The following is a 26,545-nucleotide window of genomic DNA, read 5'->3' on the forward strand; positions in this document are numbered from 1 at the left end:
ACAATACGGCACCCCGCAGCTCTCGCAGTTTTCCCTGCACACTAGGTTGCCCGTATACGAAGCCGTTGCCGTGCGGCGTATGACTTCCTCCTCTCCCCCTGGAAACAGTAACGCACTGGCTTTTTCTTCCGCGTGGCCTTCTTAGCAATGCGGACAAGTACACACACAAGCAGGCACGAACGTATACAAGGCGACAGACATTTCCCGCGCCGCGGAATTCTCGGGAGCCTTGGGCGGCGCCTGCCGCCCCCGAAGCCATGCGCGTAATACGCAAATGACGGCGGCCGTGCCAAGATATAGCGGGCGTAATACACCACCGGGCCACGGCCTCGTGGTATTTTGCGCACAGCCAGCGCGCGCTCCACAGGCCAGCGAATGAGATAGACCCGGCCATAAGGCCGGCTCCAATGGAGGAAGGAGGAGAGGTCAAAGTATGTAATATCCTCGCCAATCCTCGCGTACTATTAAAATTAACGCTTCAGTCGGACGCAAGTCTAGGAAAGGGCAGCTTTTTCGTGTCGAAGGACCCCCTTCCAGACAATGGTGTCGGCCGATTCTCATGAACCTTTAGCGCGGCAATGCAGGGAACCCTAGATGAAAGCGGACAGTCCCCTCCCCACGTTGTCGGGGATAATTCCCTCCCTGCATTGCAGTGCTACTCACGCTAGCAGGCCCATGAAAATCGGCCGAAGCCATTGGCTGGATGGGGGTCCCTTGGACAGGCAACAGCCGCTTTTTTCATGATTTGTACCCGACAATAGTTTCTTTGTTTTTCGATGAAAGGAACGCCAGACAAGGTTGAGGTCCAGCGGCTTGAGTGGACGAACGCTTCAGTGCAAACGCGCAACCAGAAGGACAACATAACGCGATGGGCCTTGCTAATGAGCCTTGATAATGCACCTTGATAATGCGCTCATCGCCAGGCGCCCGCAAGCAAAAGCTCTTTACTAAAGACGTCAAGGCGAAGTTTAAGATAGCCCGTTATTGAGCAAGTCGGTCGTTCATTATCACAGATCTGGCTTAGCACGCACCAACAACGTCTAACAAGGGTACAAACAAGGCAACACTTATTGTGTTCCCTTCCCATCCTTCTTTGTGGATGCGCAGTGAGCTATGTGACAACGTCAGGACGTAGAACCCTACCACGGACTAGTTATTTTACCGGGTGTATTTTTTTCTACCGTACGGCAGCGGCATACTTCGCAGTGTTGTCATCGTTGCCATCATTAGGAACGCCGGAACGCAGACACAGCAGGGGGCGGGAAAGGTGCCGCTCACCTGTATGACAAGGTCCGGCACAAAGACCTGCAACGGCACCAGCTGGTCTTCCGTGGTCACGGTGTCATCGACGGTCTCCATGGCGACCGCCTTCATGACCGTGCCACCACCGCTGCTCGACGAGCCCACAGGCCGCGACAGGCTGCTACGCCGGCGCCTGTGCAGAGAAAAGAAGTACAAAGACTTATGGGACGTCCACAGGATGTCTCGTTATGCAAAGTACAAGAGAAAACAAGAAAAAGAGATAAAGCTTGATGGCACGTCCCCAGGATGTAACAGTGGGACGTCCATGGGATGTAACGGTGAGACATCCAAGGGACATAATGGAAGTTTCAGCGGAGTCGTGGTGACATGTAACAGACATTAATAGATCGCAACGGATCTTAATGGTTCAATGTTTTGCACAGTCTTTGTATGCTGCTGCCCTGTATACGGGCATCAGGCGCCCTCAAGCTGTCAATGACAGCTTTTTTGCTTGATGACCTTCCAATTATTCGTTGGAAAAAAGCACTAATATTTACTGACATTGGTACATAATGGGTCAAAGCATCCATTCATCACGCCACCTGTTTAGATCGATCATGCGACCGTTGACAACGGGTGACGTTACACTGCTGTGTGGTGACGTCATTTACTGCGGATGACGGCCACAAAATGTAGTTAAGGACTCCCAATAACAGCTGATCGCCGTTCAAGGTCCATGATATTGAACAGTCGGTATACTTCTTTCGCTAAACTGAGGATTCGTTCTAGCCGAGTAGCAGACGCAGAAATTCCAAACGGATGCATCTCAAAATGAATTCCTCGTATGGTGTGTCGCATTTGCCAACACGAACGGGTACAAGCATTGCAACGTATTCAGAAACGTTACTGGCAAAGCAACAACTCTGTAAATAAGCCGGGCTACATTTTAATAAAAACGTCTATTTCAGACGTTTATCCTGTAGTTCAAGGAGAATCTCGGGATGGGAACAAGTTAATGCAGACGTTGTTACGAAACACGACGTTGCATTTTTTTATTTAAAGCAGGTACTCTGCAAACAAACCTGCTTAAAGCGGATTTCTTTATCTTGTTCTTAGATTCAAAGGTATCAATTGCCGAAGTTTTCGGCTGAAGCAACACACGTACACTGCAGCAATTTCTGGTCCGATCTGCAATACTGAAGAGTGTCTATCGTTCTTTCCCAAGTGGGATGCGCGCGCGTTGCGTAAGCGCGCATAATGAGATACCGAGTCGTAGAAACGTTTCGAAGATGTCTTCCAGATCTGCACCAAAAACGCAAACCAAAGCGTCTAAGAGTACAGCGAAGCGCCAGCCCTGTCATTCCCAGGCCAGCGTTGCTGCTTTGAAGTCGCCGGATTCCAGTTGATAAGGTTTGACGGGCACGTCTTTCCAAACGCCCGAGCCACCTCGGGATTTAGTTTCGAACCGCGCTAAAGAAAAAAAAAGATAAGCAAGAACGAAGCAGAACACATCAGAACAAGCGCTTAGAATGATTGCAGCAAACGCATTGTGTTGAGCAGTACGCGGGCACAGGAACAGTGCGACGGAGAAACAGAGAAAGACCACAATACATGACAACACCGTCGTCCGCGGAACAAAGATTTCCTTCGGACGTAGAACAAAGGGAAATCGAAGTTTGCGGACCGTAGGAACATTTGCGCGGATAGCCGAGGCATGTCGGGGCGTAACGTAAAGTTTCCCACGAAGAAGCTCTTTGCCCGAAACTACAGTCCGAAGAACAAATCTGCCTTCAGAGAAACAAAGACTAGGATGAAGAGATAAACAGAAGGGACATTTCAATCTTCGGGAAGCGCCACCCACGGACAGCTAGCTGCCCGGTCGACCCGCCAGGATGGACAGCTCTGAAAAGTCTACAAGTCGAAGTACGAATTGTGAGCGAACGAGTTCGTTTGTTTTACTTTTTTTATTTACAGGAATTTTTAACATGATTTGGTGTGTGCTAGCGGCTAGTGCGACAGGCACAGCTTGGTTATCTAAAGAGATGAATGTAGAAGAAAAGATTTAGTATATTTGTTATAGCAACAGAATTGTGACTCGAATGCGGAAAATAAAAGCTTGAGGAGTAGACGCCAACTATCTCGGTGCCTTTTTTATCGGTGGTTGTGAGGAAGGAAGGAAGGAAGGAAGGAAGGAAGGAAGGAAGGAAGGAAGGAAGGAAGGAAGGAAGGAAGGAAGGAAGGAAGGAAGGAAGGAAGGAAGGAAGGAAGGAAGGAAGGAAGGAAGGAAGGAAGGAAGGAAGGAAGGAAGGAAGGAAGGAAGGAAGGAAGGAAGGAAGGAAGGAAGGAAGGAAGGAAGGAAGGAAGGAAGGAAGGCCTCAGACGTTGCTGGCACATACCCACTACGGGGGAGTGGCCAGGACACAGGCGGTTAATTGCTGGATACAGGAAATTGTGAGTTATGGTTGCAGGTTCAGTCGCCTTGAGATTGCATGGTGTAGCCCTAAAAAAATTCAATATATGCAGCCTATGAACTGTCTATGGACTTGTTATGGACTGTCGGAACAAATTTCTGCAAGAGGTAACCTCTTCCAGGCATAACGTTACTGTCCTACAGTCAAAATAACTCGGCTGATGATGATGCTAGATGGAATATTACAAGACCCTTGTTGTGCGCGGAAAATGAACGAGCCAACTCTACTGAAAGATAGATGGCATGATAAGGCGCCAATGCTCTTGTGTGTCTTGTCTTTGGAATGCGTCATATTTTGACAAATATGGGCCTGTAGTTGTGCGTACAACAGCTGCGCGCGAATAGTCTTCATTCTACCACAGAGTTAGCTGCATAAAAGAATAATAGGCTCCAACAAGATCAACTTCAAGCGGCTCTTATATGCACAGCAGACTTTCTCGAGGGGTATATAGGCGGCGTCGGCGTCGTATGTTGTAAAAGAACACTGTCACGGCGACATCTGTCGGCTGGTAAGAATACTATCGAAGTACGCCCTTAATAGGCCCTCTCTATGGTGCGCCCCCGTTGTCTCGTGATCAAGGCGATTCACTTTACTCCCGTCCTGCCTTGTCTTTGCCGGATTTCGCAACCATTCTCATTCAGATTACTCAGCGAATGTTCGGAGTTGGGTCATCATGGATGCTAGTTCACATGCAACATGGCGTATTTGCACGGGTCAGCGTACAGTCTTTGCCAAAAATACACAGCCCAAGGCGTTTGCTTCCAAGCTGTGTAGCAGGGCTCTTAAGCGCATTTGATAGTCCTATTCTAGGGAGGGTTGAGGATTCAAGTTCCTCTCACCTTCGTGAGATTAGGGTTCCTGATAATGGAAGAGAAGCCGCGCTGCGGGGCTCAGAAGCAGACCCCTTGGGCTGTAGACTTTTGTCAAAGGCTGTACATCTGACGGTAAGGAATACTCCGCAAATTTTGTTTTCCGTGGCTGTATAGAAAACATTTAAAATAGACCTATGATATTTTTTTTCACTATGAATACTTTATGCAGTTCTGAGAAACAAAAAGAAAGAAAGCAGCTGGTAGATCGACGCCCTAAGCCACGTAGTTCGGCGAGAATCCGCAGCGGTTCCGCAGTGTCGCTGCGGTCGCCAAGGGCAACGACCATGGTTTCCACCCTACTAATGTTCCTCCCTTCCTCCCCTTTCTACACATGCAGGCACGCAACCTGGCCGCTTCCTACCCTTCCCTGAAAATCGATCCCCGGGACCCGAGGAGAGAAGGAGAGAGAGAGAGGGGAGAGGAAAAAGACTTCATTCAGAGCGCAAAACGACACGGAAAAGTCGTACTACGTGCCGTAAGCCTGCACGTCTCATTCCTTTCGCCTCCACTCGTTCCCTCCTTTCCACCTCTTTCCTTACTTTCGCTACTTTTTTAACCCTGCGCACGCCTGGCCTCGCTTCCGTATCGACGTGGAAAGAAACGTTTTTCGCCTCGCCTGGAGATTCCGTAAACCCCACACGGCTTGGACTTTCCAAATGCGACCCTTTTTTTGTTTTGAACTCTCTTTCACCGAGTCTTTTGTTTAGAAAATTTTCATACTCTTTTCGGCTCTCGCTACAGTGTGCTTTCCCCTACGCGTTCCAGGTTTTTTTTTTTTTACGGTGAATTCCTGCGGGACTTCGGCCCGCAGTATAGTGGTGCCCTCTGCAGGGAGTGCCTGCACTCATGGTCCATGAAAATCCATTTACGAAGCCCATTGCGAATGAAACTCGTGAAAGATACTCTGTTGCCGTGTGTACTGTATAGAGTCGACGTGGGAGGCGCATCGCAGGTACGAAAAGTGGCGCTCCCTCGTGAGACTTCCTGCACTTGCGAGGAACAAAGAGTCTGTCGGTGATCGCGGAAGTTTGCCACACATCGCGATTTGAGCTTTATATACATTTTGTTTTGGCTGTCTTCGTTTGAAGAACAAGCTACCCCAAAATAGAAGCCCGACTTACGTCCACCTTTCTTGGTTTAATCATTTTAATGGCGCGAATCAAGAAACTTAGTTGCCACCCTTTCATGCTTATGATACGACCGTTTTTTTTTCTTTTTTAACACGTGCAGTCGGCAACAAAGGTTTAAGGGATGCAATGTGTGCCGGCCGGGAAAAAAGTTCTGTCCTTAGCCACTCACGCCTATTCCCTCAAGCGCCTCGATGTACTGGGGGCGTTAACGGTCTAACTGCTCGCGTCAGTACCGGGCAACTGGTCGCGAAGCAATGTAGCAGTAAGCAACGTAGCAGCACGCATCACATAAACTTTGACTGGCGACTGTACATTGGTAATATCTGCAGCAACATTCTTCTCTTCTGGTCTAGTATCCCAAAACCAAGACATGCCATTTATATGCTTCAAAAGCTAAGCCTAAACATCCAAAAGCTCTTAAGCTTAAGTCAGAACTGCGCAAGCAGCACAAGTTATGAGCGCAATATTGGTAATATATTGGAAAATGCCGGTCCTACATAGGTCCTGACTGAAACCATTAATTTCCAATATTTGGCCGATTACCTGTGCTGCTTGGGTGTTGTAACGACAAGCGACACCTTTCTCCCTGCTATATTTCAGCTTAATAAATTGATGCCCGTCTGGAAAACGAAGCTCTCAAGCTGCACTGACTAACATGTCGAGCGCATGTGGAGCACTGGAGAATGACAGAGCTGATGAGTTTCAACTTGGAAGGCGCATCACTAGAGCGCGGAATCACGATGAAATGGGAAGTATACCGCAGGCCGAAAGACAGCACGCCATGAACGCAGCATCCAAACTTGCCAGCCGCACAACGTAGGACATGTAAGGCTCTTTGCACTTCACTGCAGTTGTTAAGGCAAAAGCCTAACTAGCCAAATTAGACGAAATTCCGTCGGCAACCGTCGTGGTTAAGGCCGAGAGATGGTCCCAAAAAGATGGCGTCACAACAGACGCCCCAGCAGCACCGCAAATCGGCCCAATATTGGAAATTAATGGTCTTACCCTGACCGATTGTGAGACCAGCTTCTGCCAGTATAGATTCGATATTGGGCAATATTGGAAATTATTGGTTTCACACTGGCCCTTTGCAGGACCGGCTTTTGCCCATGTAGCTCCAAAATTAAGCTGACTATCTGTGCTGCTTGGGCACCGAAGAGGCGACTGCGATGATGGCATGCACAACATAGATACCAAGTACCAGATACTAGATTAAGTGTGCAAACAGATACCAGATACCAGGCCCCTCTACAAGGCGACAGTCAGCATAGACACGAAACGCGCAGATAATACAGCCTTCGTTGCTTCTCGACTTGTAAAAACAATTTTGTCGAATTATTACAGCATTTACATTTGAAACACCATGACACATCAGCTGCGAAAGACAACAAGGCAGATAAAAATGAGTACAAGCAACATACAAAGACAAGCAAAACATTATTTTTTAGTCACGTAGTGAGCGAAGCTGGCGTATTTCACATATAAGTAGTGATTCTTGAATAGAACACCGCTTTTATAGTAATGATTCAGGGGCGTCAATGTCAATTTTTCCATTAAGGAAATTGTTCAAGGACCTATAACATTCCATTTTTCTTTATGATAAGTACAGTATTCTGCAGTACTCACGTCTTATAATGATAATTCCCGTAGAAATATTCGATTCTGAATTACTTCGCATTTTAAAGCAAGTCAACTTATATTTATACTTATATGATATACCTATATTATATATGTTATACTTATATTAAACATATATTTATGTAGATACAGCAGTCGTCAAGAATAATCCGGAGTTATCTCCCACGCCATGCTTCATAACCAACAATGCTGCTTTGTTCCGAAAAGAAGGCAGAAGCCAGCCGTCACTTAACTTAATCACTACCCTGGTCCACCACCGATCGAACAGTAGTTGTATACAAAAAGCACCACGCAAGGCACCATTACTGTCAGTCGCGAACAAAGAACGCATTGCCACCAAGGGCCTAATGCACCGTTTCAACGCAATCGATGCCATACACGGCTTCTACAATGGCCGTAGGTAAGAAAAGACAGCAAGAAAGATGTAATTCGATCCACACAACAAGGACCGTCACGAAAAAAAAACAGAAAAAGAGGACATTCTCCGTGAGAACACGGCCACTTCATAAGAGGCCGCAGTATATAAACTCCCTTTGCAAGTTCACCCACAATCCGTTCTTTAACGGCCTTTTCGTAACGGCAGACCGGGACACAAATCGATCCGCTGTGCAGAACACGACGTTTTTCATTCATGGCTCCCACACGTTGCCGCTCTCCTCAGAAGACGAGCAGAAATCGGAGGATTGCCGCGATGGGTGTGGGACATCCGAGGGACATCGAGGTCAGTCGCAGCGGTGGCGCCATCTCGTAGCGAGCCGACGCGACTACAGCGGCAAAAACAACAGCCGAGGCGGCGAAAAATCTGGGCTATACGTTAGCAAAGCCCCGCCGCTCGGCACATGCCCCGTACATAGATCATCGATTCCAACGGGGTCATCTGCTCTCCCTCTGGGAGTATACGTTCCCGGTGAGGTCTTTCTATTGTTGCTCCGTGGTTTTTGTCTGTCTTTGTTTTTGTTCGTTCGTCTCATCGTGTGACGCTAGCGCAGTGCTGTGTTTCTGGAGCAAGGACGGTGGAGATAAAGAATTCCTCCGCTTTTGGGTCATTCCGCCGCTGTTAAACGGAGAAGAACTCATCGACCGACTGGGTGTTGTTCCGGCATGAAGAACGACTCTGGGCGGACACTCCCTCTCTTGTTTTTATTTCTTTTTCTCTCATCCTGAATTATCTATATCAAGGTGCAATCTGATCTGATGTAGAGGACTTGGCGAATGTGTTAAGGGTGTCAGAGAGGACTAAAATGCGAATTAGATTGACAATGCGACAATTCATATATAGCGAGTCAGTAAGGCATTACGCTTTCACCTCACTTCGGTGTTATCAGTGCAAGAGTGTCGTTAATTTTCAAGCGCGTTACGAGACAACGCGCGCACAATATCTATAGCAAGTATCTCCTCCATTAGTTAACATATATAGATGAAACAATGCGGCTTTCTCGTGACCATTAGCATACAACTCGCAGTACTAATCATATACACCGTCACTGACGACAGGATATTTCCTGGTTGCCCTTGATTTTCTGCATGGCCGCCGCAAAAAAATTTCGTTGAGTATTACTTGAGGGCACTGCTGTCAATATCATGATCAAAGGAAGCGCGCTCCAGCGCATGAAGTCCGACGTGCCAGGTCTTACAAAAATATTTACCTCAGATCCAACAGAACTCAATTGATTGTAAAACATTTTATTCGCCGGGAAGAGCTTGGCAAGAGGTCGCGTTAAGTGGTCGAGAGTACATAGCCCTCGACGACTTTGTCAGCCCACTCCACCGCCAAAACTTGCGTTCTGGGGTCAGAGCTAGCCAGCACGGTCTCCCACCGCTCGAGAGAAGGAGCTGTAACTAGATCACCCGGAGGTGGCTCTATTTTGCAGTCCCACAGGATGTGATCGTAGGTAGCACGTTGGCCACAGTGTTTGACAAAATCTTGAATTACACAGTTTCTATTTACCGCCGTAAGTTAAGCAGACATGTTAATTCAGGCACAAGCAGGCAATACGCAGGTTCATAATAACTCGGAAAACGAAAAACAACTTGCATTTCATTTAAATGATACTGAATTACGGCGGGTTCAGTTTCAAGCACTACCGGCGTTGACGGAAAGGATCACAGATGGCGCCACATGGATTCAACGTCATAACATCACGTGGCGAAGCGGAGACCACCAATCGCGCGCGCGTGCGCCATGACGTCATACCCACCTACAATGACTGCCAATGGCCGGCGCGGCAGAGGCAACCAACGCGCAAGAAGACGACAGAGCTCTCCTTGAAAGTCCTGCTCGCGATGACACCGATATAGCATGGAGCCTTCGGCATCATCGTCGTCAGCATCATCATCGAAGCTAAGCCAAACAGACATGTGCTAATAACAAATTATTCCACCCATGAAATTTCTCGCACACTGCAGTGTGCGAAACCGGCACAATGTGCTAGTGCGCAGCAGTTAAAAGCAGGTGCAAAAAGCTTTCCCGTACTCACTGCATGTGCGCGCAGCCGTCGAGACCTGGCTTCAAGCGAAACGCACCCATGCCGGCCGGAGCTAGCTGAAGCGAATGCGACAACGTGATTGTGGCCTCGAGCCAGAACGTACGACGCGCGATGACAGGGCAGATAGGATCTCGAAACAGAGGCGACCAACGGACGGTAAATAGAGAAAAAAGTAAAGAGGCGAGCTCTAGGACGCAACCGCGAATGTTACGTAGTGACGAAACAACTCGCGCCGCCATAGAGAGGATCGCTACCTGGAGCCCACGCGAGGAAATAGCCCCTACGTACCCGTACGCGGATAGCCCGCTCGGCTTCTATTAGACACCGGCTGTTGCGTCGTGCATAGCCACTCCTAAAATGCTTTTCCCGGATAAACGGCTGCAGCTTGCTCGCTCGGATACTTAGCATGCAAATGGTGCGAGGCAGTGAATTTGGCTGATACCAAGTTTTGGTGCAGTGCCTGCACAAAAATTATCAGCGCCATCTCTCGAGAAAAGGAAGCATGAAGGCAGATGACACGAAATAAAAAGTGCATCCCCCCCCCCCCCTTTTTTTTTTTCAGGCGGCAATGAATGACGCTGCCGTTGTGTGGTAAATTTATAGGACATATTTTGTTGCTAAGTGGCAGTATCCATCCGGATGCCAACCGTCCTTGCATCCCCGAGGTCTTTTAGAGATAACGAAATGGACGTATCTGTGGTAGACATTAGTAATATAAGGTTAAATAAGGTAATTGTCCTGCTTAAAAGCAGGACAATTACATTACGAAACAAGATCAGCATTTAAAATTGCTGAAGCCTAGAAGTACATAGAAATTGTATTTTAAAAGGAAGGGGGACTTTTAGTACATTTAATTTTGCCAGATTGGTTAGAAAAACGCCAAAAAAAACAAGTATGATTACATCTGCCACCACCTCATTTCAAAGGGGACGCTCCCAAAATTTATCCAGCAATCCATCAACAAGAAGAATGGTAAATAATGATTTCTCGTGTCTCAGTATGCCTGGACAAGGCAATTTACAAAATAACTATGGATTTCAATTTGTTACGCAATCCACCCTCCCCCCACTCCCTCGCCCGGAAGATGTTGGTAAAATCCAGAACTATTTTCTCTCTCCGGCATAGCCGCATACTGTGGGGCCTTTTTATTTATTTATTTATTTATTTATTTCAAAATACTGAAGGCCAATATATTGGCCCATGCAGGAGGGGCTATACAAGGCATTTCACATGACAAATACCAAAGGGATACATGAGATTCCAATCAATGAGAAAAACAACAAAATAAAACGCCCACTCACTCAAGAAAATGCTTCTCAACAGCTTAACTGTAATTGGAAGACTGGAAAATGGCCTCGGGAAGAGAGTTCCAGTCGGAAACAGTCCGTGGAAAAAAACTGTGCTTTAAAGAGTCAGCCCTTGCAAAAATGGGTTCGAGCAAATGAATTCGTGAATGGTGTGTATTCATCCCGACCGAGAGATGAAAAACTCCATCCAACACCCCGGACGCAACACAACATCAAAACGAACGTTGCATCCAACAATCCTCGCCGACAAATCCCACTGCCGCACAAAATCTGACCGCAAATTAGCACAGCGGTGCCGCCGGTAAAGTCATCCTAGGAGGGTCTCCGAGCGACACAGCACTCGTTAGTCGTTACTATACGCCCCATCAGTACAGCTCCTGCGGCAGCGGAGCTATAGTGAACATGTTGGCGCCGTCGGTGTAGTCGTATACGAGCTCGTGTAGCCCCGGTACGGGTATACGCCGGGACGTCCGATATCGCAATCAGGCGACGGCTCATGTAGCCACCACCAAACGCCATCCTATACAGAGCCCCGTGACATCCGCCGTTCCCATTGTGTGCGGAGGGGACGCACGCATTCAGGCCGGGAACGAACAACGCAAGTAATAAATGAGGATGAAGGTCTGCTGCCGATGTGAGGTTCGTCCTTCAGACAGGGGCGACACGGCGCGGCGGCCGAATGAAGCGGGAAAGCGAGAGCTGATATCGGCCATGCCGGAGGCAGTAAACAGGCATGAAACATGCACTACTAGCTGACTATCTAGAAAGCTGAGCCGGACTCGCGGATGCTGCAGATGGTGTCAGTCAGTGACCAATACTGAATGAATGAATGAATGAATGAATGAATGAATGAATGAATGAATGAAAGGAAGGAAGGAAGGAAGGAAGGAAGGAAGGAAGGAAGGAAGGAAGGAAGGAAGGAAGGAAGGAAGGAAGGAAGGAAGGAAGGAAGTGTTTTGGTCCCGGAGTTACATACTTCCAGGTTAGCAGGCCGATTGCAGTTAACTACCCACACTGACAACGGGCGGCCACGTTTCTATGGCGGCGGGACGCAGACTGCGCCCATGAGGTGTGCGATGTTAGTCCACGTTAAAGATCACCAGGTGGTGGAAATTAATCCCGAGCACTTCCCTGCTGCACCTGTTTCTCTATTTCTTTCTTCGGTCGTACCTTCCTCCCTTCCCCACGGCGCAGTTGAGGTGTCCACCGCGATGTGACACAGATACTGCGTCGTTTCCTTTCACCAATAACCAATTTTCATTTTTTTTTACAAAATAGCAGGAAATACAGAATTCTTTCCGGCACAAACTGGAAGAAGAGGCCGAACAACGCTTCCATAACAGGACTTGTCATCGCACAAACGAAAACAAGCGTTCTTGTCGAAACGTTCGTCTAGCGGACCGAGACTTTCCTGCCACCCCGTGTTCAACACACTAAACAAATTCTCACCCTTAAGGGTGCAAATCAGCTGTCCCCAGATGAACACTCTTTTGGGGGTTAAAAAGGGTGCAGAGATCACCACCCAGCACCCTTCAGGAAGGGTGTACAGCATGAAAGTTTAGAGGGCGCGCATCAGGCCAAGGCTTTTGCTTCATGGGTGGATCAATGTGGAGCACCCTTCCAACATGTATTCGTAGAGGTGTTATGAAAAAATAGTACCCTTTAATGAGGGTGCAACCATTACATCCTGTAAAGTATCATTAAGTGCATCCTTCCTTAGGGGTGCTGATCTCTGCACCCTTTTTAGCACCCAACAATTGGAAAAGGGTGTTCGTCTGGGCACAGCTGATTTACACCCTAAAGGGTGAGAAATTGTTTAGTGTGAAGTTTGCGCTTACCACTGAGAAATTGGGTTAGCGGGAAGCTCTTCCCCTACCGACTGACATCGAGAAGCCTTGATTTCACAGTGAAGGCACCCAGCAGTGAATCGACGCCAATCTGCTCGAAACTATTCCCACAAACAATGCAGGCACAGCGCCCCACTGGGAAGGCAACAATGAGGCGCAAATCATGGGAACGCGTCACATGTCTCGTCTTTGGAGGCGTCTGCTTAAGCGCCTCGCGTAAGCAACTCGCTGAAAGCGCGACCCGATTCCCAAGCAGCACCCGGCACGCATTCTCGAGGAGCCGAACGGAACACACTAGAGCCAGAAAGAGTATACATATTCATACAGGCGCCTCTGGGCTTAGTGCAAATGCACGTCCGCAAAAACACACACGCACACAGTCCATTTGAAACTCGAACAGCGGTCGACTCCGGCGCAGAGGCTAATGCAGCGAGAGCACTCTTCGTGACCGCTCATTGCACACAACAGGAGCAACGCACGCCCAGTAGCGCGCGAACGTCACGACACGACTGCAGCCCGACTTCTGGCGTGCCCAGCTAAAGCGAGAAAAATCGAGAGGCTGTGCTATAAAGCGGAGTGTCGGTAATTCAAGCCCGTAGGGGAAAAGAAAATGTGTTCGAATTAAGCGGAGTATGAATAAAAGACAGTCAGTTCGAGTAATCCGGGCGTTCGAATTATGCGGGTTCGAATTAACGAGGCTCCACTGTAACGACTACTCTTTTTTCGATTCCGTTTTAATTTCATCGCTAATTCTACGAGGGCGCAGAACAGCCAATGACGAAAGAGGACTAAAATCAAAATGGAATGGAATTACATTAGAATCGTCAGATTATCTCTGCCATGACCGTGTCTCTGCTTAGCGGGACGTCCTAAACGGCTGCAGTCAGCCTGCATATTCACAGGAGTGCCTAGTGGTAGAGGTAAAACGACAATTCAGCCCTTCAATTTTCTAACCACTTAAGTTCCGCAGTTTACAGCTTTGAGAGTTTGTCGATTTTCTCGCTTAAGACACTTCAAGTTAACGGATTTCAACTTTACAAAGAATCATCACAGGCAAGTCACAAATAAACATAATCCGCCCCGTGCCTGTAGGATGTAGGTAAATAATAATGAAAAATCAATCCACAAACGGAGCCGCCTGACCAATTTCATTGTGAAAACCCCTGGCAGCCACTATCAAGATTGCTGCGTATAATGACGCCGTAGCGTCGCGTATTGCTCTTACCGATAATGTCGAAAGATGTCACCCCACAGCGAGGTTTCATAACTCATTGTCATCCATAACAGACAAGCCACTTAAACGCCACCAACGGATCCAATTAACTAATGGTCACCTTTATGCTGACTACTGAACCCCAAAGTACAGTAACACATTCTGTGTTCACAGCGAGGTTTCATAACTCCTTGTCATTTATAACAGACAACCCACTTAAACGCCACCAACGGTTCGAATTAACTAATGGTCCCCTTTATGCTGACTACTGAACCCCAAAGTACAGTAACACATTCTGTGTTCACAGCGAGGTTTCATAACTCCTTGTCATTTATAACAGACAACCCACTTAAACGCCACCAACGGTTCGAATTAACTAACGGTCACCATTATGCCGACTACTGAACCCCAAAGTACCCTCTTAACACATTCTGTGTTCCGCATAGAAGGTTGAAAATTGTAGCATATTACATGAATCCCCCTTCAACTTTCTTTTTAGTTCAGAAATCCGTATACAGAGCAATAGACAGTAAGCCAGCTGACAGCCTAGGGCCGCAGTCGCGCTAACACGGAAAGGCCAGGCACGAAAACAAAAATGAAAATTGGTTTTGAGAAAAACCGCGTGGTTAGGGCGCTCGGCTACTGATCCAGAGTTCCCGGGTTTGAACCCGACCGCGGCGGCTGCGTTTTTATGGAGGCAAAACGCTAAGGCGCCCGAGTGCTGTGCGATGTCAGTGCACGTTAAAGATCCCCAGGTGGTCGAAATTATTCCGGAGCCATCCACTACACGGCACCTGTTTCTTCCGTTCTTCTCTCACCGTACCTCTTTTATATCCCTTCCTTACGGCGCGGTTCAGGTGTCCGCCGATGTACGGGACAGATACTGCGCCATTTCCTTTCCCTAAAGACCAATTATATTATAGAAAAACCGCGCCATGAAGGAAGAAATGAATGAGGGAGTGAAAAAAGAAAGAAAGAGGTGCCGAGAAGGGTGAAGGCGAGAAACATAAAACAAAACACAAAGAATAGACAGCCCCCCCCCCCGCCCCCCTTTCACGCCGCAATCAAGTTCGCGTTCGCGGCAACTACTACACGGCACGCCTGCTGTCTACTGCCGCTGACGCCGCCGCAGGCCCTCGGTGAGCTTACAGCGTATGTGTACAACAAGGCGGAGGCATCAAAGAAAATAAATAAAAGCCAAGCCGTGCCTAGGCGACTCTCCCAGCGACTCATTGCGGGAGTTAATGAGGATGTTTGGCCTGCGGCACCCAGCGGCAGCTACGTCGGCCTTGCCCGCTGTCACGAGACCCATATACGCACATCACCAAGCTGATGATGATGACGATGATGATGATGACAGCTCCGGCGCTCCCGTGCCCGTCCCAGCGAACCTGTCAAAAAGGCGTTTCCCACCGAGTTCTGACTTCAAAGGGACGCTTCGCGAGTTTCTTCATTATATTAGTATTTTCTATTACGCGTTGGGCGAACCTATCGCCGCTCAACGGTTTCCTGTCGGCAGAATGGAACCGAGTATAAAATGGAAATGCTCCGTTCCATTTACCTCCGTTCAATTCCGGTGTTATCGCTTTTAGTGTTACTTTAAGCGAGGATTTGCTTAATACGAAGAACGGTGAAACACTGCGGATGCTTTGGAACGCATAAACACTCCGCTCACGTCACCGAAGTGCTATAATGCGAAGCGTAGGCGTCGAGTTAAGAGGGCAAAACAAAAAGAGGGCGTGTCGGTAGAAATCCAGTAGGGCTCTACAGAAATTCGCTCCACAGTTCTTGGCGCACACAAAGCATTTCACCAGAACCCCGCTTCCCGCTTTAATACACGATACAGCTATATAGCGACAGATTCTCAGCGGTCTAATCCGTTATAAAAAATGGTCTATAAAAAGTCTATAGACTTCTTATAGACTCTATTGACCTCCTATAGATATTTCTTTTTGTCCATTTACAGTCTATAGACTGTCTACAGACAAAAGTATACTAATTGTATACGGCCGTAAATCTATAGATTGTCTATAGCCCGTCTAAGGGATTTGTATTGCCTATAGACTATTCTCTAGCATTTGTCCATAAACAGTCTACAGACTTTAAAGACAGAAGTCTATGGACAGTCTATAGACAGTCTGAAGAAATCTTTGTAAGGGATACGAGTGGTAAGACAACGTTCCCCCAATTTTTTTTTTCTAAAGAAAACCAGTCAAACGTTTCGCGCAACAAGTTTTCAATTCGCAATTTCAGTGGTCGTGGGAGGGAGCCGGAGACTCAAAAGTACGAGCAAAAAAAAATACAAAAATCTCGCACGCCACAACCACGCCTTCGACGCGTCCTTGAATCTAAACGAGTGCCAATGTAAATGTGGCAATTTCAAAAGGTCACACACGCTTCTCTCTCGCGAACGCTCGCATACGTTCACAGAGAGAGAGAGAGAGAAACCGCGGATACAAGGAAAGAATTCAGGCGGTGTTTACTTCGAACAAGTACTACTGCGCACGTCGCAATCTACATATTTGCGTCATTAATCTAACTGGCTCGAGTTTCAAGACCAGGGTATCCACAGGACACGTGCAGAAGGCTCCCAGGAATTTGAGTCCTGACGACGTCGTCAACGCATGCGTTCAAGGGAACATTCTCCGGCGAGTTTCTGCGCATTCAGAACGACCGGTTGGAATTCGAATATACATGCACACCTCTATACGGCACGTAGCGATAAAGAACTGCGCGAACCGTACACTCGTTATCATTTGCATGCCAACGAACGGGCGAGGCGACTGTAAATTACCGTTTCCCCACCGCACACGTCGTTAAGTCCATCTCCAAGTAAGCGCCCGACTACCTCGGCCAGAGAAAAGATCGACTCGCAGGTGGCCTTTAAAACGAGCAACGCGAAGCGCCACAGGACAAAAAAAAAGTGAATAAAAGCGAGGAGGTGGGGTCCAGGAGGGTGAAAGCTTCCCTTAGAGAACCAACCCCTACGGTCCCGCCAACGCCTTCATCAAGGTGAAAGCGAGATGTGAGCGAGTCACGAAAAATCGTGATGTGGATCGACGATTAATTTTTTCTTTATCTTTTTACCCCGGGGGCTGGTCGAAGACAAAGGCAAGTAGATACCCCCCCCCCCCCCCCACACACACACACACAAAAAAAAAACTAACAGGCTTTCTCCTCTGCACTGAAGGAAGTAGGAATGAAAACGGAAGAAAAGCTGGCGGTTGCCAATGAACCCTTCACGCATCGTATAATGCCGTGAATGCTGGCAGCGAAGTAGGGTCGACGCCTGCAAGAATTGACTCCAAGTTGTTCGTCGACGGCTTTTACGCGTTTTCGCGTTCAAGGTTGCCGTTCGTTTAAAAGCTTTAGTGCTATGCGTATTGAAGACAAAGCTGACAGAGTGCAGTAACGGGTCGACGGAGGGCAATTGTTTCAAAACGCGAAGCGTTCAACAATTGAGCTAGGTGCGATCCAGTACAGAGTACAATCGACGCGATGTAGAAAGAAGACAACGATCGTGTGGGTTATAACAATTATTTTCCCTCCAATTTTTTTTCTCTCTTCGCCGCCATTCAAGCTGGCAGATCCCGACGATAGCATGGACTTAACGCCGCTTGAACTAATGGCGCAAGGTGAAAAGAATCAAAATGCAACCACTAAAGAGAAGGTGTACAACATTCGAATCAGAGCGAAAGCACGGATTTGTGTTTTTATTCAATTATATTAATGCTTACGCACTGATATAATTGGAATGGGATCTTAATCCAGACCTATGATTGAGCGCTTCCTGAAGCGGAAGGAATAAAAACGAGTCCTCAAACACACACGCTTTCAATGATTTCGGGTCAAACTACTGCATCCTTCAAAGCGTGTTGCCCCCCCCCCCCCCCTCCAACCTTTCTTACCCTTCCAGAGAAGACGAAACACATTTTATTTTTTTTGTCTGACACGCAGTGCACAATAGGTGTAGCCGCTTTTTACTTTGCCCAGCTTTAACCTGCTCGAACCTACAAAAACGTCGCCATTCCGGTTTCGCGATTTGTCAGGTCAAGAGGATGGAGCCTCGGAAACGTACGGCACGTATGACAATCGAGTACACAAGGTCGGAACGACGAAGCGTTGTTTAGCCACAGCCTGAGCCGATGTATTAATTGATCACAGCAAAAATACTCGTGTCCAAATTTGAGAGGAAACACTTCTAGGAGCATACACGAGACGTCGCCATGTAAAGTACCTGACGTAATAGTATAGAACGCCATAGCAGAACGCCAAGATTGATCGGGGCCGTGGAACGCTATGGTGGAATCCCACGACGGATCACTTCGATCGATTCCGACAAACCGAGTTTAATAAGACCCCAACATTTTACTGCTTTATTGCTGTTTCCTTCTTGCGATTCAAGTCTGATTCCTTAATGCGGGTAAAATTCCAACCAGCGACCTCATTCCGTCCTGTCGCGCTCGTAAAAACATTAATGACGGCGGCTTACAATAAGAATGTCTTTCCGTATACGCAAAGCCAGCAACACCTCTCTACCTTCGATCAAAGTGGGTAGACATACGCAGCTACGTAGGCAATCGAAGTCTCGACGGCAACGCACGATACGGTCCCTTAGCACGCCACCTCAACGATTCCCACGCTGCCAATCTACACGGAACAACACGCGAGCAACCGTTCTTCACCAGCCCAGCTGCCCCCCACATCCGTATATATAGTCAAGCGCTTAACGACGATGCGGGAACGTTCTGACACAATTTTCCCGGCCGGCATCCAGCGCCTAGTTCCATTAGCGAAACGAGGCTTGTAGTCCGTGCATTTATTTCGCTTCTTTCTGGGAGAATCGAACCGCTACAGCACATAACCCCAAGGCAGAACCGAGAACACAAACACGCAGGCAGACCTGCGCCAGACGCGAATTGGAACACCTTTTTGCGCGGCGGTAAACGTAAACACATAACACGCACGTTTTCTACGGAAGTGCCGCACACACGCTCATGGGGAGCGTACGGAAGCCATTCGCTCGCAGCCGGGGGTATAAAGAATAAAAACAACGTAAAACTCGTTTCTGTCCCCATAAATCCTTCCGAAAGGCTCCCCTGCTAGCAGCCGTCCCCTGGACACTACCGCGGCGGGCTTTTATTTTTTTTTCCCCAAGAGCCAGTTGCCTGCCACTTCTTGAGTCATTTTCGCGGCCATTTCCTCGTCCGCGCCACGAATCGCCACCGCGCACTGTAAGAACAGCGGTCCACGCTGCCCAGACGCCCACCAACTACGGTAACACTTATTCACTGCGCCCAGACGCTTGCGCGGAAAGTACATGAACGGCCTGTGTAGCGGCGCAAGGCATATGGACTCGTCCGGTGTCCTGCCCACGTGATGAAAGTGAGTGCTATGGCTGCGTATGTCTTCTCCGACATGCCCGACGAAGGTAGTTCGAGACTTGACGTTTCGACGACCCGTCGCGGTTGCTCAGTGGTTAGGACGCTCGACTACTGATCCGGAGTTCCCGGGTTCGAACCCGACAGCGGCGACTGCGTTTTTATGGAGGAAAACGCTAAGGCGCCCGTGTGCTGTGCGATGTCAGTGCACGTTAAAGATCCCCAGGTGGTCGAAATTATTCCGGAGCCCTCCACTACGGCACCTCTTTCTTCCTTCCTTTCACTCCCTCCTTTAACCCTTCCCTTACGGCGCGGTTCAGGTGTCCAACGATATATGAGACAGATACTGCGCCATTTACTTTCCCCCAAAACCAATTATTATTATTATTATTACGTCTCGACGCCAGCGACGTCAGCGGTCCTGGTACTACGATATATGTCATTCAAGGATGAAATGCGATAAAGCTGTCTAGTACAGTGGACTTCAAAAACTCACCATTCGCCTGACTTCGCATCCAGCCGTTTGCACCAGCACATTCGGCTCATTCGTCCCATTACGATGGCTGACGAACGAGAAACTGAACTGGAAGGCGGAAGGGGACACACGAGCCCTGGCTCTCAAATGACACATGCACGATTTTTTTTTGCGTGTGTTTGGATAATCAAGCTTCGATAGCGATACGAGACGCTGTGAGCAAGCAAGAAAAGAGTCATAGCCTTGCAAGAAAATATCAGCCGTTACTGTACAAAACTGCATGCTTGCGCTCCGATGTCAGCTGTACAGATTATGTGTGATGGCTACTGCGCAGCGATACAGAAGAATGGACTAAAATAAACTACAGTTGTAGTTAGTTATAACGAAGTTGAAGAGGCCCGACGATCAGTTCTTTATAACCGTCGCTTCTTTATTAGCGGATGGAAATGTACAGCGCTAATAAAGACGAGGACCACAAGGAAGACACATGAAACACACGAGCGCTTGGAACACACGAGTGCTCCTGTGTTCCGTTGTCTTCCTTGAGTTCTCGTCTTTCCTTGAGCTATACATTTTCATCTCATGAATCAACAACATGCCCAAACTGCCACCTTAGTTCTTTATGGCCCGTGCTGGCCGAGCTTCCAGGGGGAATCGCCATTGATTCGCTATATTCATGACTTCGATATAAATAGTTTCGTTATAACGAGGTTCGACTGTATTCACTATTGCGTCACGCTTGGACGTCGAGACGAAGAAACTGGGCGAACAATAGGTGACAACGGGGCACTTCACTTCCTACTCTTGTACGCTCATAAGGAGGGGGGGGGGGGGGGGTATTGCAGATACGATATCGCCCGAAAAAAGAAAACAGAGGCCACACGAGATAGCCCAGATATGGGCGCGCGCGGCTTCGCAGGCTTGCATGATTGGAAGACTGCGACACTGGATGCTCACCTTATCATGCTCGCGCTTGCCCCTGGATACTCCAACTGTGAAGGCTGCTACACATCCCATCCAGAGATCTACTATCTACAAGATAATCGCCACAGCCCGGAGCCAACTTGCGCCGATAGCACGCGAACAAACGTGTATACGACTGGGACAAAAGGTGATACGTGGCGGGTGAATGCTATCCCCCCCCCCCCCTATTCCGATTGGAGGCGCTCAGTCGGCACGGGCTGCCCCAGCAGCACAGGTACACCAGGTACCGGCGAGCATTGTGAGCAAAAAAGCAACGAGGATGTGCTTCATTATCCCCGCAGGAGCACACCTATGTACGCCGCAGACCGGCGACGCTGTAACGAGCCACCGGTGTACGCAAATCGCGCGTACACCGGCACGCCGGCGCTCCCCGATTGCGGAGTGCGTACTGATGTAGTACAGGCGCGTGACCACGCCAGTGCAGGAGATGAGCCAAGGAAATGAATATACATACGAGGAAAGAAAAAACGGAAGAGAGAACTAGCGAGGAAAGAGCTCCCAGCCCGCATCTATAAGTGCCTAGACGTTCAATTTGTTGCGTAGCGTAGCATGCAGGGGCCGGCAGAAAGTTACGTGGGCGGATGAGATAAGAAGTTTCCGAGGATACGGTGACCGCAGCTGACAAAGGACACGGGAGAGGCATGGGAGAGGTCTTTCGCCCTGCAGTGAGCTGTCAGGCAGATAATGATGATGATGCGGGTGAGCAGACTGGCAGTGCTTGCGCCGTCCACTAGGATCGCTCTGTGCCGCAGTCTTATAAATGAAATGTAAAAAAACGCGGAAGGTAAAAACTGGATTAATTCAATGGAAAATTTTGTTTTGATTTGATTTGTGAGAACTTAACGTCCCAAAGCGACTCAGGCTATGAGGGACGCCGTAGTGAAGGACTCCGGAAATTTCGACCACCTGGGGCTCTTTAACGTGCCCTGTAATCGCACAGCACACGGGCCTCTAGAATTTCGCCTCCACCGAATGCAATTCGACCGCCGCGGCTGGGATCGAACCCGCGTCTTTGGGGTCAGCAGCCGAGCGCCATAACTACTGAGCCACCGCGGTGGCGATCCAATTCAATGGAAAAGAAGCAGAGTGTAGAACTAAGTCGATACTGGAACAGGCTTATGAGGAAGAAATCGTTCTATGACAACTCGAGAGCGTGTGAACAATACTCCATGCGGTTAATAAGGTCGTGCTCAGATCATGACATCTGAAACAAAGTGAGGCATAGCAAGCATGACCCGCATCCGTGCCCAGCGATCAGATACATCGATCGTGCCTTCAATGTGCTGCGAGGCGCAAACCGATTCTCCGCTGGTTCAGAGACGTCCTCCTTAAGCACGCCTCTTTGCTTCAGTGCCTGGCCGCTCGCGTAGTGTATACATAATAGGACACGGTCTGACGAGCGAGCGACAGGGCATTCGTTGGGCACGAGTTGTTGCGTTCGAATCGATTTGCTCCGCACAGCGAAACACGTGGACACGGCGCGCCTCGATGGAGTTGCATACAGCTGCACGACACAAGTAGCGAGCGCGTGAAGCGCAGACCAGCTGAGTCCGCGTAAACAGAAGGTACCCATGTGCATCCAACATTCTTGCACAAAAATTTTAAATATTGGAAAGCTGTGAGGAACTGCTATGGAAGTATTGAAGGTAATGGTTTTATTACCTCACGTGACTTTGGTGACAGGACAGCCGCCTGTTTTACCCTTTTATAAAAAAGATACACCACCGCATACAGCCTAGCGTGTGAAAATATTGTGACACACACTTCTAGCGTACAAATTCGCTTTTCTCCTAACTACGCAAATCTATCAGTAAAACACGTTGCGGGGCTAGTTGGAGATGAATTTTTCTTTTTTGAAATTAAACAGCGCCATTCGTCCATATATGTAGCGCTGTTCAATTTCAAGAAAACGCAAATCGGCTGTTAACCAAGGCACCCGCCACGGTGGCTCAGTGGTTAGGGCACTCGGCTACTGATCCGGAGTTCCCGGGTTCGAACCCGACCGTGGCGGCTCCGTTTTTATGGAGGAAAAACGCTAAGGCGCCCGTGTGCTGTGCGAAGTCAGTGCACGTTAGAGATCCCCAGGTGGTCGAAATTATCCCGGAGCCCTCCACTACGGCACCTCTTTCGTCCTTTTTTCTTTCACTCCCACCTTCCCCTTTCCCTTATGGCGCGGTTCAGGTGTCCAATGATATCAGACAGATACTGCGCCATTGCCTTTCCCCAAAAAACCAATTATTATTATTATTATTATTATTATTATTATTATTATTATTATTATTATTGTTTGTTGGCCACGCGGAGTATACAAGCTTCTATAGGCACCGAAAAGACAGGGTCGCAGAAAACCAAAAATAATAAACGGCCTTTAACGAGCGGGAATTCTCGGGTTTTAACCAAAAAGTGCGTTTCAAAAACATTCAATACGTGCTTTAACTTGAGTTTTCATAGTGATAAAGGTGGAGACTGAGCTTTCATGACACGAAATGTTGAAAGCAGGGCAAGAGGGACGTGCCTCTGGCGGCCTACAACTAAACAGTGAGGAAAGCACAGGATAGAACGAGCAAGACAGTGAATATGGGGAGGCGAATACGGCGTAATACAATGAGCGATACGCCCGAGGTGTCCGAGACGTAATGCACACGGCCACGCAAACACTAATTAGCAAACACGTAATGCAAAAGTTGTCGAAACACCACCTAGAGGTCACATTCCCTGGTGGTGTTACTCCGTCTACAGCGCAGCATTGTCAATAGTGTTGCAAGCTCAGTATCTATAGCAACGGTGCTGAAATAATAATAATAATAATAATAATAATAATAATTGGTTTTTGGGGAAAGGAAATGGCGCAGTATCTGTCTCGTATATCGTTGGACACCTGAACCGCGCCGTAAGGGAAGGAATAAAGGAGGGAGTGAAAGAAGAAAGGAAGGAAGAGGTGCCGTAGTGGAGGGCTCCGGAATAATTTCGACCACCTGGGGATCTTTAACGTGCACTGACATCGCACAGCACACGGGCACCTTAGCGTTTTTCCTCCATAAAAACGCAGCCGCCGCGGTCGGGTTCGAACCCGGGAACTCCGGATCAGTAGTCGAGCGCCCTAACCACTGAGCCACCGCGGCGGGTTGCTAAAACCTGCTGCGCAGAATTTTCCCAGCAGGGTTTTTACTTTTGCCTTCGTTGCTTTCATTGCAGTCATACCAGCCAGGGCACGCCCATTATAGGAAAAAAATCTCTTTCTCCTTGTTGCAGCAGAAAGAGACCTTTCTGCTGAAATATACCCACCTAACTCTTCAGTGTAGAAGCATTCAGTGTCTCTGTTATCAGACACCTTCCTCCTGACCAAAAAGTAATTCACGCCTTTACAGCCACCTCTGCATATTTAGAACTCGTGTCGGCCGGGTGAAGACGCTACCACGGATTGACTTTCCCGGAGGGTAAAAAAAAAATTTCCAGCCCTCCTGGCTATATTTATATTAAAACAGCACAGGACGTGGGAGGCCGGTAATTACTTGTCCGCATTTCGCCGCTATGAAATGTATAAGCACTTGCGCTGTTCTCAAGCAATTTTGGGCGTCGGCACTTAGACGCTGCGGAAAAGAAGCCGTTTCCTTACCGACTTTCTTAACGTCCACATTTCCTCACATTCGTACAGTCGTTACCTTAAGGACTTTCGGTAAGCCATACACTGAAATGCGCCCAAAAGGAGAAAAATTTTCTCTTCCCCCACAACCTGGAAAAATCGGTTAGTAGTATCCTCAGAGCTCGGCGCTTGCATGGCATGAAGGAAATAGAGCGTCGGATTGTCATCCGGTGTTATATGTGGGTGCCACGCACTAAGCTGCACATGGCTGAGAAACGCTCCGTAGTGCAAGACTCCGGATAAATTTCGAGCACCTGGAGGTTTTCTGCCGTGCATCGACACCGCGTGCACCAGCACAACGGCACTTTTGCGTTTGATACTGAACAATTCTGGACAAGGGCATTTTTGAGCGGGAAACTGTTCATGAAGGCAATTTTTTCATATAATGTAAGAATTCACTACAATAATCAATATATCCGAAGATCACCCGACGGAAGTCGTTTTTTTTTTCTTTATTGACGTTTTTGCTATCGTCAAAAGCGTTCCCCATTGGTTTCATATATGGCAGTCTTAACTGCTCGATGCGATCGATCGAAACACTTTAAGAAAAAGAATTTGCAACACATCGGAAGAATGGACCATTGTTTTCAATATTTTAACAAGAGTATCCTATAATTTTCTACTTTTCAAAATTTTCGTCCGGGAATGATGGGCATGTGCGTCCGAACTGAAGCCGCCGCGTCCTGGATCTGATATAGCGTCCTTGGGCTCATTAGCTAACCGTGACAACCATTAAGCTACCGCGGCTGGTAGGATTGCTAATTACTGTGACAGAACATAATACCATCGCGCTTTTTCATCAGAACCTTACAGGGCACCTCAGCAAGTTTCGTGCTGAAATTACTCTTTTTGGTTCGTTGGTTTTGGGGTGAAAGGAAATGGCGCAGTATCTGTCTCATATATCGTCGGACACCTGAACCGCGCCGTAAGGGAAGGGATAAAGAAGGGCGTGAAAGAAGAAAGGAAGAAAGAAGTGCCGTAGTGGAGGGCTGCGGAATAATTTCGACCACCTGGGGAGAATAATATATCCACTGCCTGAAAACAAGCTACCATAACGTCGCTTCCCTCACAAATGCTTTCGATGTTGGAGAGACCGTACGAACTGCACCTTAAATTTTGCGCAGAGGAATTGAGGGTGTGACGTCACCGGACACGCTCCTCTGTACTTGAATCTAAAACTTCTGGCTCTCCGCTGGCGCGCTACTTCCTTACTACAAGCGGTAATCAATTTCCAGTCGACTCCCGATTATTGGAACTCTAACGGTGCTGAAAACCTGCTCGAATGAAGCGCTAGCCTTTATTTTAATGTATCAGATGCTAACGGGCCAAATCGCAAATTCGATTAAACCGGAATTTCGAATTATGCAATTTCTTACTACCGAGATTTCGTTGTACCCCATACTCGTCGCGGTAGCTCAGTGGTTAGGGCGCTCGGCTACTGATCCGGAGTTCCCGGGTTCGAACCCGACCGCGACGGCTGCGTTTTTATGGAGGAAAAACGCTAAAGCGCCCGTGTGCTGTGCGATGTCAGTGCACGTTAAAGATCCCCAGGTGGTCGAAATTATTCCGGAGCCCTCCACTACGGGCACCACTTTCTTCTTTTATTCTTTCACTCCCTCCCTTATCCCTTCCCTTATGGCGCGGTTCAGGTGTCCGCCGATATATGAGACAGATACTGCGCCATTTCCTTTCCTCCAAAACCAATTATTATTATTATTATTATTATTATTATTATTATTATTATTATTATTATTATTATTATTATTATTATTATTATTATTATTATTCATTGTACCCAGAAAACCGCCCATTATAGCACAGCGTCGGAGTAAAAGCGGCATATACTTCATTCCGGA

At 48.1% G+C, this 26,545-nt stretch overlaps 1 protein-coding gene across 15 annotated transcripts in view; it reads right to left on the reverse strand.

Annotated features, from left to right (window-relative positions):
- Prosap (SH3 and multiple ankyrin repeat domains prosap) overlaps positions 1-26,545 on the reverse strand; it is a 205,372-nt gene that overhangs the window by 34,681 nt on the left and 144,146 nt on the right. For 14 of the 15 annotated variants that reach the window (XM_077637758.1, XM_077637751.1, XM_077637755.1 and 11 more), the window contains one exon: positions 1,279-1,435. In XM_077637758.1, the coding sequence (XP_077493884.1) occupies positions 1,279-1,374 (96 nt within the window). In that variant the 5' untranslated portion in view covers positions 1,375-1,435. Of the gene's footprint in view, positions 1-1,278; positions 1,436-9,830; positions 9,891-26,545 lie in introns of those variants that run through there. The other variant, XM_077637756.1, reaches the window with a different exon arrangement.

The sequence above is a fragment of the Amblyomma americanum genome, chromosome 9 (assembly GCF_052857255.1).
Source record: "Amblyomma americanum isolate KBUSLIRL-KWMA chromosome 9, ASM5285725v1, whole genome shotgun sequence".
Classification (NCBI taxonomy): Eukaryota; Metazoa; Arthropoda; class Arachnida; order Ixodida; family Ixodidae; genus Amblyomma; species Amblyomma americanum.